The sequence below is a fragment of the Macadamia integrifolia genome, chromosome 13 (assembly GCF_013358625.1).
Source record: "Macadamia integrifolia cultivar HAES 741 chromosome 13, SCU_Mint_v3, whole genome shotgun sequence".
Classification (NCBI taxonomy): domain Eukaryota; kingdom Viridiplantae; phylum Streptophyta; class Magnoliopsida; order Proteales; family Proteaceae; genus Macadamia; species Macadamia integrifolia.
In genome coordinates this window covers 3,102,396-3,122,123 of record NC_056569.1, presented here as the reverse complement: position 1 = coordinate 3,122,123, position 19,728 = coordinate 3,102,396, and the positions used below count along the sequence as shown (strand labels likewise).

Genomic DNA, 19,728 nt, shown 5'->3' with positions numbered 1-19,728 from the left:
ATTTTTCAGACTCGTGTGAAGTGCAATAATCAGTTGCTAACCTTGGTCATTGATGGAGGCAGGTGCACTAATGTTGTCTCTGAAGACGCTGTTCGTAAGCTGGGATTGAATACAGAACCACATCCTAATCCTTACAAGGTTGCTTGGGTGAACAACACTAATCTCAAAATCGCAGATAAGTGCTTGGTCACATATTCTATTGGTGGATTTAAGGATACAGTCCAATGTGATGTCCTCCCTCTGAAGGTGTGCCATATCCTTCTTGGTCGACCTTGGTTGTTTGATAAGAAAGTACAGCATTGTGGCTATGCCAATACCTATGCCTTCAAGCATGCCAACAAGACTATGAAGTTTCATCCTGCCAAAGATCTCCCTGAAATTAAGCTCAAGAAGATGGTGGGATCGTTCCTCATTCAGCGTATTCCTTCAGACGGTCTCCTCGGTCCTTTCCCTAACTCGACGGAGTCGAGTTCTTTTCAGAGAAGGAGAGTTGATGCAGATACGGTTGTCCTTTCTTGGTTGGACCAGCATGACCGGCTTTGGAAGCCAAGAGCCAGAAAGAATCGGTCCAGCCCAGGGTTTTGGTCCAACAAGGGTTGGAAATAAAATTAGTAGTTTACTTAGTATTTTATTTCATGCTTTTATTTTCCAGACTTGAACGTAGGAGTAGGATTTACTTTCTTGCTTTGGTTTCCTTTTTATAGTTGTTTCCTAGTTTAGGCTTGTTTCCATTCCAGTTAAGTTTCTAATTTCATGTTCCTATTTTCCTATATATTAGTTGTAATCGATTGAAGATTTAGAGAGTGATTTTGATTATTGAAAGAATGTGTTGAATGTGATTCTCCCTTTTCCCCTCTCTACTCTGATCTCCCCTCTCTTCCCTAAGGATTCTCTATCAATATCGGTCCACAGAGTCTTAAATTCTAGAAGGATATAACAAAAAACCCAAGAAATTGGAAACATAAGCATGAGTGAAGGTAGATAATATAACCATTCAACCTAGATATAAACCTTCCTGAAACAACCTAACCAGGCGGTACCAGAAACAAAACATGCTTCTAAGCCCTGTTGCTACTCCTTTGGCTTCTCCAGGCCTTGTTCTGCTCCAGTTTCCAGGAAAGGCACATTTCCTCCCACCCAGTGACGGCTCATATAACCCATACTTCATACAGACCATACTATTAATGTAGTCATTTTGGGAAATCAAGTTTAATTAGGAGTTAAGTTATTGAGTTCTATTAGTATCATGTAAGTCCATTTCTTGGATTTAGATTAGTCATTGGGAATCTTTGTTTTAGCAAGTAAAGTAGTCATAATCATTAGCAAGTGAAAGTCGAAGTATCATAGTTGTCAAGGAGTCACCTAGGTGACAGTCGTCTTGTGTTTTGGCACTTATTTATTCCAAATCTCATAAAAGTAAATGTTTTTTATATTTGTTATTTCATTTACTTTTATATTTGTTATTTTAATTACTTTTATATTTGTTATTTCATTTACTTAAGAAATTATTCATAAATAAGCAAATACCCCCTATTTGAATCCAATAAAAATAGTTTAAAAATCAAATTCCAAAAGGATAAAAAGTCAATCCCCCAGTCCAAGAACAAAAACTGGATTTTGGTTATAGGGGCGATTTTCAACTTTTAAATGCTGGGGTTTTTCTCAATTATGAAAATTTTATAAATTCTATCACGTTAATACATTGCTAAAAACCAAAAGTCCGATAAAATAATATTTTGTTTTGATATCTATACAAATTTTTTCATTCAGGAGATTTTAACAGTATTCGCGCACTTAAAAATAAGTTTGACCGGAGCATAACTTTGTTATTACAACTCAGATTTAAGTAATCTTAGACTTGTTAGAAAGCTGGTTTTATGTTATAACTAATACAAAAAGTTTCATGTAAAAATAAAATCATTTGACCAATCAAACTTATTATAGAATAGGAGCATTTCGCTAAATGTTAATTTTTTTATAACTTAATATAACTTAATGTTAATTTTTTATGATTAGATGTGGCTAAAAGTTGATTTTTAATGACTTGATGTGGCTTAATCTTGATTTTTTATGATACAAGGTATATATAACTTACTAAATAATGTTAAAAAATAAAAAATAACAATTGTTCACCTTGTTCGCCTTAAGGCGGGGTGCCTTCTCGCCTAAGCGCTTAGACAACCCTCCACCGCCTTGGCTTGCCTTGGTGCCGTGACAACTATGCCTAGTACCCCAAGGGATTTCTCAGTTGGTGAAAGATCAACACCTCAGAATTAAAAGGTCATGAGTTCAACTATCCTTGGGCCTAACTATTAAACAAAAAGACAAAAGTCATCATCCAAGTTGGAATCATCTGAGTTTGACTATGAATAGGAATCAGGCAGCCCAGGATGTTAAATCAGTATTTGGAAAGATTTTGTTTTGGGTTAGGAGAATGGTTATCTTTTATGGTGGCTTGATTCAAGCCATACAACTATTCATGGTGAAAAATAACTTCTCTTTTTCCTTCTTCAATTCTCTCAATTCTATTTTGCAATTCTAGTTAGGCCCACTACCCGCAGGTTATCAAATTGTCCTCCATCACTAGCCGGGGTTTTGATTTTGCAACTCATGCTTATTCTGAAACACTGACTACATCAGATCAGTCCCAAGAACATTTCCAGGAGTAATGGGGCAAAATAGCGATTGCACGTAATTTCATAGAACTACTTTCAGGAAATTCAAGCTGGAAGCAAATTGTTTTGGTAATATTGATGAATTAAATACTAAACTTCATACACAAGATGAATTAATTCACAAACTTTCACACCTGTAATCAAGGATTAAAGTATCGATATCGGTCGTCGTATCGGTCGGTCAAAATTAAGATACGTATCGGAGGGTATCGTATCGTATCGGAGATACGCTAAGATACGCTAAAGATACGCATATAAATGGATAGGGAACACATTTTTATACACTTTTGCATAAAAAAACAGTTAAAAAAAGTTATATCTAACATGTAGAATGCATAAATACTTAAGTAGAGGGTATCGTATTGATAGACAAATATATTGAGTTGAAAATGTTCAAAATGATGAGGGTATCATATTGATAGACAAATATATTTTTTTGAGAAAAATCAAAATTTTCCATGGAAGTTGTAGAACACTTGTTTTTACATAACATATAAAAAATATAAACATTTTTAATCATTGAGCATGAATAGATCTAAGAAATTTGAAATAAATTGAAACCCTCATTTTCTCTTGAAAAAATTTTGTAAATCCTTATAAATCCAATGATTTCATGTAATAATGATGCACAAAATGTGATTCTAAGTATGATGAACTAGGGGTGTCAATTCGTGGCCCAAACTGACTAAACCGATTGGGACCGACCGTTTATAGACCGGCCCGGCCCGGACCGTCTATTAAACGTGTCGGGCTTGAGCCCGGACCATTTATTAAACGTGTCAGGCTTGAGCCCGGCCCGTTTATACACGGTCGGTCTTGGTTTTGCCACTTGGACCGTCGGGCGCCCGATCAAGACCAACCGTTTAACACCCGATCGAGACCGGCCTATTGTGCACTGGCCTAGCTTGATCCTTTAATGATTGTAGAATACCTATTTTACCCCCCAAATTAGAAAGTAAAAACTAAAAAGTAAAAACATGTTCACATTTTAAATAATGGTTATATTTGGTATCATTTATTAATTTATTGTCATTTTTTTGGGCTTGCATGAGTGGGCCGAAATATAAGAGCACATTTTAAAGAGGGCCCGTTTAAAAATCGGTTAAAACCCGTTTAACATTAAACATGTCCGTAGCCCAATTAAGGCCCGACTAAAGCCCGATTAAGGTGGCCCGATTATAGCCCGAGGCCGACCGACCGAATATAAAGTGTACCATGCCCTCAATAACTAAGCCCGATTAGTTAAATGGGCGGACACGGTGTAGCCTTTGAAAGTCTTCAAGCCCGATTAAGCCCGACCAAAACCGAACCGACCCGACCGGTTGACACCCCTATGATGAACCTTAGATTTGTAAAAAAACTTGAAAATCTAAGGTTAAAGTTGAAAAAAGTGAGTAAAGATTCAAGAACTTACTATTCAAAATTTTCAACTTTCAAGTTCAAGGTTCTTCTTGGACTATGTTTTTCTCCTTCTTTGAACCATTCACTTCGATAATGTTTCTTTCAATCTACCATTTGAGTCTCCAAAAAGGTGTGTGAATCAAAGGGGAAGAAAGAAGAGAAATATAGAAAACTATTGGTGAGAGTTTGAAGTGTTTGTTTCAAACAATAAAAGGCACATTCACGGGAATTTTCATATTTTCAGTCGATACATACCGATACGGTACCGATACAGTACGATACGGCTCGATACTGCACGATACAGTCGATACATACCGATACGTACCGATACTCTCGGGAATTTCCAGATTTTCAAAAGTTCGTATCGCAAAGTATCGTACGTATCGGTTCCAATACGATACGGCATGATACGATACGTACGATACGGCGATACGCAAAAGGGGGCCCAAAATTCTATGTAGCGTATCGGTATGTATCGTGCCGATGCCTACCTATACGGATACGTATCGGCCGATACGGCACGATACGCACCGATACTTAAAACCATGCCTGTAATAAATGAGACAGCACAAGAAGATCCATACTGGATAGGACAAACATATGATGATGACTCCTAATCTTCATCACCAAATGTATAATGAGTACCAACCATAGTTGTCAAAGTGTCAACTAGGTGTCAAAGACTTTTTTGCTTTGAACACCATGGTGTTATTATTGTTATTATTATTATATAAGATTAAAAGTCTTTTCTAATGTTTCGATTGGGTTTGTGTAGAATGTTATAAAAAGTGTGATGCATGGGATAATGCCTTTGTATTAAAAAAATATAAATAAATAAAATAAAATAAATAGAAAGAAAAGGTAGAATAATATTTCATCGTGGGATAAAAGAACTAAAGTCAGAACCCTTCTCTACTACTTGCTTCCTTTGTCAGTTGGTTGTTTTATCTAAATTATTTGGTTTTAATAAAATGGTGAAAATTATAAACAAAGGGATAAAGAAGGAAAGGAGAAAACAGAGTCTAGCTGGTGGGTGACATTTATCCAATTGCGTCCACGTGTCCTTTTCCAACTGGCCATCTCAAGAAAATCTCTGTGTCTTGTGACTCCTCGTCTCCTCCATCCACTATCCTTCCGATTCATGTATATTTTAACAAAAGCAAAAAAAAAATATATATATATATATATATATTGGGTGAACTTGTTTGTCCTTATTTTATAGACTTACAGTAGGAAACTTTAAGGTGGAAAGTTGTGTCCATGAACCCTGCCACATGGTTTGTCATTTTGGGTTTAAGAAGTGGGAACGAAATGTATTTGTGTTTTAAAATCGTTTATGCACGCTTAGGCGCTGCTTTATCGCCTAAGCACTTCGGAAGGCCCTCCGATGCCTTGAATTGCCTAGCGCTTTAACAACTATGGTACCAGCCACTTAGGGCCTGTTTGGTATCGTTTCTGTTCCAAAAACGCCGTTTCGTTTCAAAAACGAAAATTTCAGTTTCTATGTCAAAACGCAGTTTTTAAACGAAAAAATGGTGTCTTAAAATTTCAGGCTTTTATCGGGAAATTTTTTTTTTTTTTTTGTAAAATGGAACGAAACTGGGAAGACGGAACTCCAAATGGAGTTCCGTCAAATCTCGTTTTTTCAGTTTTTTTTTTCACTTTTTGTTCCAAAAAAACAGAAACGGACCATAAGTGCACCAAACAGAAGATTCCATTTTTTCGTTCCAATAGAACGAAAAAACTCCAGAAACGTTTTTTTAGAACGATACCAAACGGGCCCTTAATATACATCATATTTTTTAATGGTTAAAAATCTACAATAAAGATGATATACAATACACATACGAGAAGTAATAAGTAAATCTACAATATACATTTCGATAGTAATATGATAGAATTGATGTTTAGCACAGACCAGCTGATATAGATCCACTTACTGGCCTCCATTATTGGAGGAGGAAGGCTGGCTAGACCAGCCAGCCCTTGGGCTGACCAAGCGCAGATGGTCCACGATTTTTGGACCCTATGCTGGTCACATCAGCAACCCATTGGACAGCATAGGATACTCCCTTTATTAGTGCATATTTGCTTTTCAGTTTGAGCTTCTAGAAGACTAGAAGGCCCTTCAATTTGCCAATCGAGCCAGCCAAATACAACTGTCCAGAAGACCCTCTGCCTACAATCTCTTCTTACAGCTATGATTTTGTCCCTTATGTTTGACTGGTCAAAGATGCTTTGCACAAGTTGAGCTGTCTTCCAGAATGTCCCCAGTAGTTGTCTTTTATGATTTCTTAGGCTTTCAATTAATGGTTAGTTGCTAAACTATGTTAGTATCCTTTTTATTTTAGTTTCCTATTTGGGTAACTAGTTTCTATTTTGGAAGTTTCTACTCTCTATTTAAGAGAGGCTGCTTTACCAATTTAGACAATTAATGTATGAATAATTTTGCAACCAATGCTTACTCCAATCTCCAGAGGAAGGATGAACAACAGCTGCTAAGATAGCTGTGGGTGAGAGGCCCAGTCTGAGATAGCCGTTATCCCACCCACAACTATCCTTCTTCATCCTTTTCTTTGTTTGCTTGCTGTAAGAGAGTGTTTGAGAGATCAAAATCGGCCTACTGAAGTTCAGAAACTCCATCAGAAGTTCAGCTCAGAAGCAGCCAGAACCAGAATGGATTTCAGCATATTGTCGGAGTTTTGAGGCAAGTCGATTTTGGCTGTACCTCTCCAACCACCAGGCTTTTCTTCAAGCCCTTTTAGGGTTTTGTTGAGGCCCCAAGGGCCTTCTTTGACCTGAGTTTGAAGGCCAAATGAGGCCTGGACTTCCCGCACCTCTCTCCTTCTCTGCCGGCCAAAACCCTATTTCAGACTTGGTTGACTTCTGTTGCTGCTGAGGTTCTGCTGATCTGTTGGAGGACTGCTGGAGGATTATTCTACTTCCATATTGGAACTACTTTGTTCAGGTGTAAGCCCTCTAATTTCCCTATTCTCTGAATTCATATTTCAGCCCTGCTTTAGGGTTTTATTTGAGCTGTACTTGGTTCAGAGTTGTGTTTTTGGGGTTTGTTTACTTAGGGTGAACTTACCTTACATTACTAGCTCTCAGATAGGACCAAACAAGTGTTTTTCATCCCCTATTACTGTAAACTCCATCCAAAATTTGAGTACAAGAAACAGTAACAAGCACGTACTTAGTCATGAATTGATTTCACGATCAGAATGAACCCACTAATATTTCTCAGAATCCCCATCCATTGTAAATGCAAGCAGGTTAGTAAGTAGCATAATTTATTCAGACCTCTTGACACTCGCTGGGTGTTTTCAAAACAGAACTTCAGATTTGGAGCTTCAAGGTGAGTTAAGTTTTCTATATAGGAGATTTTCATGGTAAGAATAAGTTGGAGAAAAAGAATAATATTTACTTACACACTAATATGGGATGTTAGAAGGCAGAGATCAGATTAGTATTTGTGAAACAATAAATAAAAACCTTTAAAACATACAAATATTCTGATAATTACTAACTTCAGACATGAAATTATCTCTTTTCTTTGGGATAAAGAGCCTTATTAAAACCAGGTCAAGCAAAAGAGAGGACCTAAAATGGTTAGCTAGAATCACGCAAAATTACAGAAGTTTCACGGAAAGAAATATGAAATGCATGGAAATCTGGAGATAAGCACATCCTTACTAGATTCTACATAGGGTGTTCCATGATTTCCCACCCTGCTTCTCCAGTCCTTTTTTTCTTTTTCTTGGTTTTTTTATTCTTTCATAAGTTTCAAAATTTTACAATGCCTTTTCTTATTGGATGCACTTTTCCTTTTAAAAGAAAATCAGAACACTATCATACTTTTCCATAACACATTGGTACTGGACTCCTGGTACTATAACATAAAATAACACATTGTAATCTAAGAAATTGTGTGAACCAAGAAAGTATACATAGGAATTAAATATGCCCGATCTTTATTTTCAAATGCCAAGGCTCAAAGCAACATGGCACTTCTTGAAGATTAACTAAATAAATAAATTAACATAAATAAGGAAAAGTATAAAAACAGTCAGATATGTATAAAGGGCCATTACTTGATGTGATGTTTGCCAATGAAATACCCACCCAAGGAAGATTTTATAGCATCTAATTAAGCTTAGGGTTATACATACATATATATATATATATATATACAAAGAAAGGTGGAGAAACGCCTCCACCAAGCAAATTTATTTGAAAATATAAAGAAGTCTTTCCTGCACTTGAGGAGAGAAGGATGAGCAAGGAATATCAGTGGCTCAACCCACCACACTTTTATCAAATGAACAAGAGAAGCCCCCTTGGATAAAACATGGGCTTCACACTTCGAGGAGAGAGGAACAAAGCTGAAACAAACAGAATCAGAACTACTACACAAAATAACAATGTCATTGACCAGGACACTAGTTTCCCAATCTGGAGTGGCAGCAACACGGTTCAAGCAGAAGCAGGATTTTTCTCAGTGGGGCTTGAGGATCAAATGGTCTTAGCTCTCATTACTGATAATCTATTAAGCTTATCTTGGTTTCAGTCCTCACCTATCATCACCCACCAAGTATCATTTATTGAAATTTTAGAAACGTGTTACATATCATAAGACCAACTTGTACAGTTAACAGAATTTGCAAAAACTTACAGTAAAGACACAGAGGAGAAATCCAAGCAAAGCGTTTAAGTAGATACACTATAACCCAGCATTCGTGTCATGATGTCCCCAGCCCCACAGCCCAAAACATTGAAAAAGAAATGAAATCAAATAAATTGTCTTGTAAGTTGTAACAAAGATGGGACATGATATGAGTGAAACAGCTTACTCGCTTGGCCACAAACTGGCACTGGTGCTTGCAATGCCACAGGCATGGGTCGGTGTAAATCAAGCATTGTCCCATGCTGGGGAACATCTTTATCATTAGTCGGTTGGCTTATTGGAAGATGTTCTTGACACTTCCTTTTCAGTTCTTTCTTGAGAGAAAGCTTCTCTTGCTTCTGTCCATTTCGACCATTTTCCATTGAAATTTCTATTAATGAAAACAATAGTAAGACATAATTCAAGATTTGCTTTAGATGAATTTAAACTAAAATAGAAACAGATATATGAAAAATGGCAAACCTGTGTGTAAATAATACATATCATCCAGGGCCTCGAGATCCTGATTGCAACCACCTATAAACACAAGAATACCCTTTTGTTGATCCAAACAATCTCCAGCAACAGAAAATCTGGCGGTAGGCCCCAGGCCGGCAGCCATCACATTGGTCCAAACCCCAGTATCTATTTGAACATTATACAAAGCAAGGCAAAAATAAATTGATTGTTAGGAGCACTGGTAAGGAATACTGCTTAAAAAAAGGGAACTGGAATAGTGGATAATCTATCACGAAAAAATTGCTGAAAAGACTACACGGATGCCAACATCATTTTGATGACATCTACTCCTCAAGTTAGGAGATTCAGACTTTAAGATGAAGGAACTTTCAAGGCACTTAAAAACAGTGATGAGAAAACTACATGCAACACCAGGGGATCATTCTCAAGAACAACATAAAACACCCTCAGATATTGTAAATTAAGAGAGACTAATTTTGAATATCTATCTCACAGTATTAATTCAATTTGGTATTTTGGATCCAAAAAGGTTGAAGCAAATGGATTCAATATTTCAATCTAACAACATAGTAGATTTCAGAATCCCACCGACAAGCAGAACCAGAGGAGCTCAAACTAGCAGTAGGGGATCTTTCATAACTCCCGAAATAAATCTCATAACAGTCCTAAATCACTTCGAAACTAGGTCTTCCCTACTTAATGTAGAGCTAGGTATGGAATACCCTAACCCAAAAAGGATCCCAATTGCAACTCTAAGTACTTGGTTCAGATTATAAATCAGAATGTGTATGTATACATGAGTAGGTAACAATAGGATTGAACAATCCGTTGGACTCCCAGCAACACCCAACACATATAATGGGTACCAAAATAGACAATAGGCAGCAGTGTATATTACCCTATCACAGAGCAGGTTTAGGGGTTTAAAATTAGGAAACAACTCACAATCAAGAACCACAACAACAGCGATCAGTAGTGGATGATATTACCATCGAAGGGCAGCCTTGGGGGATGGAGTCAGGCTTCAAAATCTCAGGGCAAGCTGATGGTCCAACCCTGAGATATATTGATTCTTGAATTAGGGTTCCAATAAGGAGATTTCTGGGATCATACACCCCAGGCCTCAGAACAGGCCCAAACTCCCATCGAGTGCAGGGTCCCATGAGAATACTAGATCCTCAAAAATTTGGATTGATTCTGTTGGCTGACTGGGGAGATCGATGGGCTTGATGGTTCAGCAAGAAACCCCCAAACCAGAACCGCAGGTGATGGAAGCCTTCTCCAAACAGCAAGCAGCAATCAACAGCAACTTGAACTTAATTGTTGGAAGTAACAGAGAGAATCAGCAGCCAAATAGGAGCCTCAGTTAGCCTCAGGTGACCAGGGAATAAGAATTCAGACCAAGGAATAAAAAGGAATCGATTGGGAGAAAGAAAGGGGAAACAATAAGTAGCTTCTAGCAACAAAGGGGGTCACAGAATTGATAAGATAGGACACTACCAGAAAGTTGGCAGCATCCCATTTATCCTGAGGGGCACTAGTAGTATCAGGGCGAGCAGTAGTACCTGTAAGGTAACCGGCATAACCGCGGCCAACAATAGATAGGTAATAGGAGTGAGACCACATTAGATAGTTTCTACCATCCAACTTGTTGGAGCTAGTTGGGAAGGAAGGATAGTCGCTATTAGGTCCACGACTCCCTCCCTCCTGAAGAACCGATATGCCTGAGTCTTCAGATGTCATGTGCTGATCCCAAAAGCAATCATAATCGATATAATCGTCTAGATCTAATCAAGCATAGAGATCTGGGTCTTAAAGCTTCCAGATCTAGTCCATTATACAAATCTGAAGAGGAATTAGGGTTCCAAACAAGAAGAAGACACCCCATGAGGAGAGACTCACCACCAAGGGGAAAACCCTAAAAAGACAAAAAAGAAAAGAAGAGGGACCCAGTGAAATAATCTTTTTATTTTATTTTTTATGTCTATAAAATTATTTTTATTCAGGTGACTTTAACAGCATTCGCACACTTTAAAATAAGTTTGATCGGAGCATAAGTTTATCATTACAACTCAAATTTAAGTAATCTTAGACTTATTGGGAAGCCGGTTTTGTGCTATACCTAACGCAACAAGACTCGTGTAAAAATAAAATCATTTGATCAATCAAACTTATTAGAGAACAAGAACATTTCTCTAAATATTGATTTTTTATGGTTGGATGTGGCTTAATGTTGATTTTTTATGACTTGATGTGGCTTAATAATTTTTTAGTTTCTTTTCCTTTTTTTTTTTTTTTTTTTATATATGAATCTTTAATCCAACACTAGAACGCTTTATTCACCTACATGACGCCTTACGCCTGCCTTAACACCAAAGCGCTTAGGAAGACCCACAAACGCCTTGGTTGCCTTTCCACCTTGATAACTATGGTCACTGCTGGCCTTCTAATAAAAAAGTACTCAATCTTCATAGAGAATGAATCTGAGTCGATATGACTTTCGTTAGTTCCTCCATTTGCGACACTACCGGGAAGCTTGCCTTTTGTGCCACCATCAGCCATATTTTGATGGATCGGAATCTTCGTAGATGGACTTCCAACTCTCAATCCTATGATAAGATTTGGAATGCCATCAATTTCAACATCAGCACCAAGCTTGTTTTTCTCCCCCAAGGAATAGGCTTATTGTCTCCTTAGGTCTCCCCTCTTCCATCTTCTTACCTCCCTCCCTCCCCCCCCTGATGGTTTTCGTTTCTTTTTATGGTTTTGTTCTCCTCCCCCCTTAGGTTGGGTTGTTTCCTTTTCGTTGGCTTGTTGTAAGCTTTCCTACCCTGTTGTTCCTCCTTGAATTTTCTTTCCTTTCTTGGTATTGAATTTTTTATTTATCCAAAAAAAAAAAAATCCTAATAAGCACAGACTAAACTAGAATCTAACAGAAATAGAAACTTCTAAAATTCCTCCATGCAGAAACGAAGTAAGTGAGAAGGCTGCTGGCCTTTCTTCTCTTCTTTCTTCTTTGATCTACATCGGAAATGTTTATCCACCTTTCTGATATTAACTAATTAATTCGTGATTCACTAACAGTCCTCTCTCCATCACTCTCCTCTGATCCATCCTCACAGGAACAAATAATACTGTAATATTGACAGAACAAGTTCCAGCCTTCTCCTAACTCCAAGTGGTTATAATGGGGTTTCTAGTCACCTAAGAAATTAGGATTAAGAAGCCTCAACCAGAATCGCAGGGATAAGGAACAACTAGATTTAAGATAAAATCAATAACTTAATGAATATAAATCTGATTAGGCCAAAAGGTTGAGTGAAATATTTATCAAGGGGAACAGTCCAGTAAAGTTTGATTGAAAACTGATAGCTAGATTCATGTTATGAAAGAATCCTATAGGAAATAGGACAGTTAAAGATCTGCAAAATCGATGGATAGTTTGGGGCTCTAAGACAGAGCACACTCAAGGTATTACAGAGATAACCAAACAAAGAACTGAAACCAGGAAACAGAAATTTAAAATCAGAGCCAAGAAACCAGAATTGGAAGAATAATAGTTGGAGAAGGTTTCCTAAAATCGATTGGAAAACTGAGAGATAAACAAAATCTGAAACTTGTAATTAGTAAGTCAAATAAATACCAACAATCAGCAGAGTTAAATTAAGATTAACCCCAAAACTGGAACTATAACTAACCTGAAAATTAAACTAGAATATTCTAAGAGAATAGCAATCACGGGGAAGACAGTTCAGAAAACCTAACTTGGTATGAGATGGAGGATTGAATAGAGATTAGGGAAAGATAATCATTCAGGAATCCACCTGATTGCAGGCTTGGAATCCACCAAAGTCTCACTTCTGAAACCACTGAAGCACCACTCAGAATCCACAGAGTAAACATCTAAATCCCCGAATGTCCAAGGCTCTAAGCCTGAAATCCAAAGACCAGGAAAGCAACAAATTCATCAATTCATTCATCAATTCATTCATCAAAATTTGTTTTGAGGCTGTAGTACCTCACATACACTTAAAGAGTTTGAGTAAGACAGACTCTGACTCCAAAAAGAAAAGACTAAAGTCAATGACACAAGAAGGAAAGAACTAAAACATAGACCAAACAACTTCAAATAATAAAGAAGAGAACCACAAAATACAACCAAACAACTTCAATTACCGGCTAAGAGTTTAATATGACCAAACAACTTCAAATAATAAAGAAAGACAACCAAATAGGTCTGGAATTAAATAACCTAATCCAGCCTGACTAAATCAAGGGGAAACAACAACGTTACCCACTTTTGGGTTTCCTTTTACCAAACTACCCACACTGGGTTTGGGTTTACAAAACTACCCAAAACGGTATCCCACCCTCACCCTCATATTTTTTGACAGTTTTACCCCTGCCTCCACCTTCCCTTCTCTGATCAACACCTGCCCCACCCACCCTCCCCAGCTTCCCTGCTCAGCCCTGCAACCCCTGTTCTGAATCTGGATCTCGTCCCTGGTTATTCCCTTTTTTTGAAAATGCAACAGCAACCCCATTCCTCCTCCTTGTTCTTCTAAGAAAATGGCCTTCGCCCAGCCCCACCCCACCCCTGCCCCTGCTCCTGCTCCTTTAAAAGAAAGCATAGCTGAAGATCCCACCTCTCTGCCACTTGAAGTCTTGAACCTCAACCCATACTCCAACTAAAGCACCACAGAAGCCAACAGGTTCGTTCAGACCCCTCCTGAACATTACCCCTCCTCCCTTCGTCCCTGGTTTCAGACCGGAACCAGGTCCTTCCCATCTCCAATGTGCTTACAGAAATTGGGAACAACTGAGTACCGAACAGTGCTATGATGGAAATCCACCAACGTCACCACGCTACGGGATAATCTTTCACCAATTTCAGCAATTGGTCTCAAGGTTCTCCATTGACAGACATGTCTTGCACTCTGTACAACCTGAATACAAATTCACCAACATGCTTTGCCAGCATCGAACCCCCAGCCCATCCCTGTTTAGATCAGTGATTCTATGACTATGACATTGGATTTAAGGTTCACAACACTTGCTCAGACAGCTTTCTCAGATTGTCAACAACCTTTAACCCATCTTCGTTATTGTTCCTGCCAGATTCAATGACGACGGTCATCTTCACGGTTTCTCCATCCATTCTCCATTTTAACTCTCTCATCCCTTTGCGCCTCCTTCTCTTTGTCTGCCGCTGAAGCTACCACTAAGGTTTCTTCAGAAAGCACAGGTGTCTCTGGATTATGCTGGCAGTGATGCTTCAGAGGCATCTCCTTTGGTGCTCAGCAAAGATTGGTGTTTGTGCTGGTCATCTTTGCACCGGTGGCTTTGTAGCCTCTGCCCCAGGTTCTGGTTTTTCCAAAAAATGTCATGGTGTTTTAGGCTTCTGAGAAAAGAGAAGCTATTGTAGAATGATAATTGAATGGTCTTTGGGCTCGCCGAATGCTTTTGTTGCAGAGTTGGGATTTGGATTGAAACACAAATGCAGATTGCTACAGAGCCACCATTGTTTTCGCCTGAGAAGACCAAGGAAAGTTGCTGTTAAGAAACAAAGAAGTAGAGAGAGGAAGAAGCGAAGTAGGAGCGGTCCGGTCAGGAGACCCACCATTGAGGTATCCCGACCATTGAGGTGGTGCAGCATTGCTGCCTGCAGTGGCTTTCCTTTTCTTCTTCGTGCAGAAGAAGACGGTGGGGTAGTGAACCAGGGGATGAAGAGGGAAGGGCAAAAATGTCAAAAAAGGATTGTGGGTTAGGGTGGGGGCACTGTTACGGGTATTTTGTAATACCAAAACTCAATTTGAGTAATTCTGTTAAACACAAGGTGGATAATTTTGAAAGTCGAAAACAATATTGGGTAATCTAGTAATTTTCCCCAAAAACAATGCAATAAAGGAAATCAGAACTGGACATGAATAGTAAACAAGAACAGTGACCACAGATTGCCATGACAGCTGGTGGCTGTGACACTGGCTGTGATAGCTGTGATGTCACAAAAGTAGCTTTCTTCTCTTTCCTCTGCTGGTACAGCTGAATTTCTGCATCAGATAGGATCATAACCTTGTATTTTGTAATATTTCCATCGATGTCAAAATTTCAAACCTCAGGTCCTCAGCTGGTATTACTTTTAAAATAATTTCAAAGATCAATGAATGGGACCACACCCCAGAATCTCATAAATAGAATCCACTAGCATTATATCACATGCATTTTAATACAAATGAAGGCTTAGAAAATTTAAGAAAAGTTTTCTCAACAACTAAATAAACTTCCACAGAGATGCCTAACCTTAGTTCTAAGAAAATTGCAGTTGAGGAACATAATCCCTTATATTTAATCACAAGTACATACCCACATTAACCATATGAAGGTCATCATATAAATTTCGAGCGTCTGTAAATCCTCCAAAAACAAACAAGTTTCTACCAAGAGCAACAGTCGAATGGCCGGCACGAGGAGGTAACATATGGCCTGAAGTGCTTAGTTCTCTCCAAACTAAAGTATCTGTTGAAACCCAGTAATGAAAATTAAACTCTATAGAAAGATAAAAATGCCTGATTCATACAGCTCTCTATTTCATAAGGCAAGCACTAAAAAATTTAAAAAAATGAAAATATACTTTTTATCACCAATATTAACCTACAAATGGGCATAAGGGAAGTCACCTGTATCAAGGATATGTACATCAGACAAATAATAGTCGGATGAATCTTCACCACCAATAACTATTATATTATTCTTCCAAGATGAACAAGTATGACTATCACGTGCAGAAGGAGGATTTCCAGATGTTAGAACCTTTTGCCATACTAAATTCTCTGCATATAAACAGGAAAACTGAGATTAGAAAAAATGAGAAAGAGAAAGAAAGTTAATAAAGCTCAGAAGTAGCTTTCTAGAATAACCATATTAGCATCAATTGTTATCTAATATTAGAAGCTTTGGTTTCTACAAAAGAAGCTAAACCAACCATACTAATTAAGGCAGTAAGGCGACCAAGGCGTTTGAGCGTCTTTCGGAGCGCTTTGGTGATAGGACGTGCATAAGGCGTTGTCTTATCGAATAAAGCGTTCTAGTGTTATTTTTTATGTAACCATTCTATTTGACTCAAATAGCATATAATACTACTCATTTGCTAAATAAAGATTAAAGGTTCATACCAATGCAAGATATCCATTAAAAAAAAAAAAAAACAAATCAATAAAGCGAATAAACTAAGTTCATCTTCATCAATCATCATAGTAATGCAAGTTTGAATAGGTAGACGGGGACAAACATGATTTGAGAAAACTGAAAAGACATGCAAGTCACTCTCTTCACCATAGATGAAGAATAATTGGGTCATATACAAAGTCACTCTCTACAACATGGTGTTGGATTTCTCCCATGAAGCTTGACATTAGGAAGCTGCCTTGTCATTTCAGCAATGCAAGTTTGAATAGGTAGATGGAGACTTCAGATGGATAGCTCATTCCTTATCCAGTTTGCCTAGTTGGTCTGTGACCAATATTCTTCTCTCTCTCTCGACATGGGTCTCTTGCATATGCCCCTATAGTCTTAGACAAGTATGATATTGATACCAATACAAAGGGCAAGAAGAAGAAGAAATAGAAGTAAATATATATATATATATATATAAAATAAATAAATAAATAAAAAATGGAGAATGATAACAGAAAGAGGAAGAAGAAATAAAGAGGGGAAAAAAAAAAGAGAGAAGAGAACCGAATGGAGAAGTAGAAAAAAAAAACTGAAATAATAAATCTCATCCCTTGTGGCCTTGTGGGAGCTGCAAACAATGGAGGATAGTCGCCAAAGGAAGGATAACAGTCACTGGAGGTAGGAGGAACAGCCGCCGACTAGCCGTTGCCAGAATTGATGGAGGATGGGAGCTGCGATGTTCAGTCAAGGGTTTCGTGACTTTCGTCACTCCGTGAGGCCGGTTTTGCGATTTTAGAATCACTTTTTCCTTTGTTATCTAAACTCTCAAGCCTTTGATCTTGTGTCGCAGCATGTACAAAACTAATATACACTACCAATAACAAAAATGTAAATGGTATTGAAAATAACCTAGAGGGGGGATGAACAGGTTATGCTAGAGGAAATTTAAATCATTTTGGATTATTGATCCCAAATGTGATTGCAAGATAAAAAAAATGTGGAATAAGTTAGTTACAATCATACAAGACCAGATTTATAGTGGTTCGATTCAACTTGAGTCTAGTCCACTCCCTACAAGATTCTCTTGTAAAGTATTCCACTAGCTCTCCCTTTCAGTACAGTAGGTAGGGAATACACACTCTTTTAAGGATATGAGAATCCGTACAATTTCCTTTACAGGTAGAGAGGCACCTTTATAATCCCCTTTAAGGTAGAGAGGCACCTTTACAATCTTATTAGGACGAGAATCCTACACTAGCCTAAGGATAGTCTAGACACATGTAAATAAAAAGTAAAGTGTAATAAAGTTTTGAGTTACCTCGTGCAGTGCGTGCAATGAGTATGGACCTTAGTAGTCTCCCTTTGTATATGAGGGTTGATGGAGACTTCCTCACAATACTTGAGTTCTTTGGAGTCTGGATTAGACCACAATGGCTGAACTCAATTGATTAAGACTTGATTCTCACTGAATGGCTTTTGATAATGATAATTAAGGCTCTCTTAATTGTTAATTAATAAAGCCATTAGTGGGGTATTTATATTGGTGATGATCAGTCCTAATTTGGATAAGAGAATCACCAAATTTGGGAAAGAAGTTAGCCTTAACGGGAAAATTTCTCTCTACCGGTAATTACCGGATCAGGTGACCGTTGGACAATAAATCCGATAGGATTTGAAAAAACAGCCGTTGGACACTGGATAAAGTCATCCAAAAGCAATCCGGTTAGTCAGATAGATATCCGGAAGGCATCCGGTAATTACCGGATGGCCTCTGTTGGTCTATGTCCGAGATGTTCTCTGTTCACAGAGCTCTACCAGTAACTATCCTGGCGGTAGTTACTGGTAGACCTCTGTTTTGTGTTTTAACTGTCTGGCCGTTATTCAATCTGCCAAATCTTTTTCATGAGAGGTCCAAATGGCTTAATTCAAGTTGTGGTGGTCTCACAACTCAATTGTCCATATTTTTCCAGTTAAGTCCATTTCCTAACTATGCTAATTTGCATGACTAAAATACCCTTGAAGTATGGTCTAGTAATATTAACATGATCAATGTACTTGAGATACTTTGCCATAGGTGCCTCCTAGTGTAGTGCATGCAGTGTGTGCTATTACAACCTAATCTATAACTCTTCAAATAGGTCTTCAAGTCTTCAGCTTCTCCTTGTAATCATGTTCTTTAGATCTTCAGCTTCTTCTTTTATGACCTTCGTCAGAGTTAGATTCTTGTTGTGATGTGTTGGCTTCATGCTCTTTTGCCTTGAGGTCAAGTAACAAGTCATTGGTCCTTCACATGACACTTGGCAGATAACCATTAGAATACTCACTTGTTTGTTATCATCAAAACTAGTACGGAGTGTGGTATCCCCAACAGGTATCTTACATAACACATGTAAATGAAAAAAGTAATAAAATTTGCTCAGAACGTGACCGCCTCTGCAACAAAGTGGCATAAGGGGTTGCCTTAGTCACTAAGGCAATCGCATTACAGGTATGCAAAGAGGCGTGCGCTTGCCTTAGCCCCACCAAACCACATTAGCGCCAAGGCATCACTAAGGCGATGCCTTAATAACTATGAAACCAACCAACTCATAAACGATGGTAAAAAAGCAACATGGTACCCGGTGCACGAGGCTCCCGCATGTGCAAGGGGGGTGAGAACTATGCAACCTTACCCTGAGAATGTCGGGAGGCTGTTTGACAACTTGACCACCAGGTCACAACATTCGTACCTTACCGTTTGACCAAGCGTGCCCCTTGTTCTAGAACAACAACAACATACGGAATATAAATTTGTTGTGATATGGGTTCAAGGGTTATTTCTGCCTTTTCTCATAGGGGATATTTCAGTCCTTGTACTCATTCTAGAACATTCACTCCTTCATTATAAATAAAGAGCAGCTGTTGTCTATTTGACAATAAGCTCCTTTCCAAAACCATCATAGTATCAAAGCTAGGATTAGTGGGATCATAACCCTAATGTAGGAATCTCTCATCCCTAGCAGCTGCCACCACTCTCCATCCTTCTCTCTCTCTCTGATTCTTCCACTAACCACCACCTCCCTTCCTCTTGCATCATTCTCTCTCGCCTCTCGACTTTCTCTCTCTCTCAACTTTCTCTCTTTCTTTCGCTTCTTCCAAATTCACTGCCTCACCTTTCTTTCTCTCCTTTCCTAACCCTTGGTGGTGAGATTACTCCCACCAAGGGCTCCTTACCCTATATGGTTTGAACCATCTCTCTTGGTTTTTCTTCCTACATGTTGTTGGCTGGTATCCTTGAAGAACCATCTCCGATCAGCAACAATGGCTGAGGTAACAACCGCATCCACTGGACAG

General features: G+C 38.4%; 1 protein-coding gene across 4 annotated transcripts in view; it reads right to left on the bottom strand.

The window, feature by feature from the left end:
- Positions 1–19,728, bottom strand: part of LOC122058580 (rab9 effector protein with kelch motifs-like) — a 40,812-nt gene that overhangs the window by 2,822 nt on the left and 18,262 nt on the right. For all 4 annotated transcript variants that reach the window (XM_042621201.1, XM_042621203.1, XM_042621202.1 and 1 more), the window contains exons 4-7: positions 15,900–16,052; positions 15,586–15,738; positions 9,226–9,387; positions 8,930–9,133 (exon numbers count right to left, since the gene is read on the bottom strand). In XM_042621201.1, the coding sequence (XP_042477135.1) occupies positions 8,930–9,133; positions 9,226–9,387; positions 15,586–15,738; positions 15,900–16,052 (672 nt within the window). The remainder of the gene's footprint in view (positions 1–8,929; positions 9,134–9,225; positions 9,388–15,585; positions 15,739–15,899; positions 16,053–19,728) is intronic.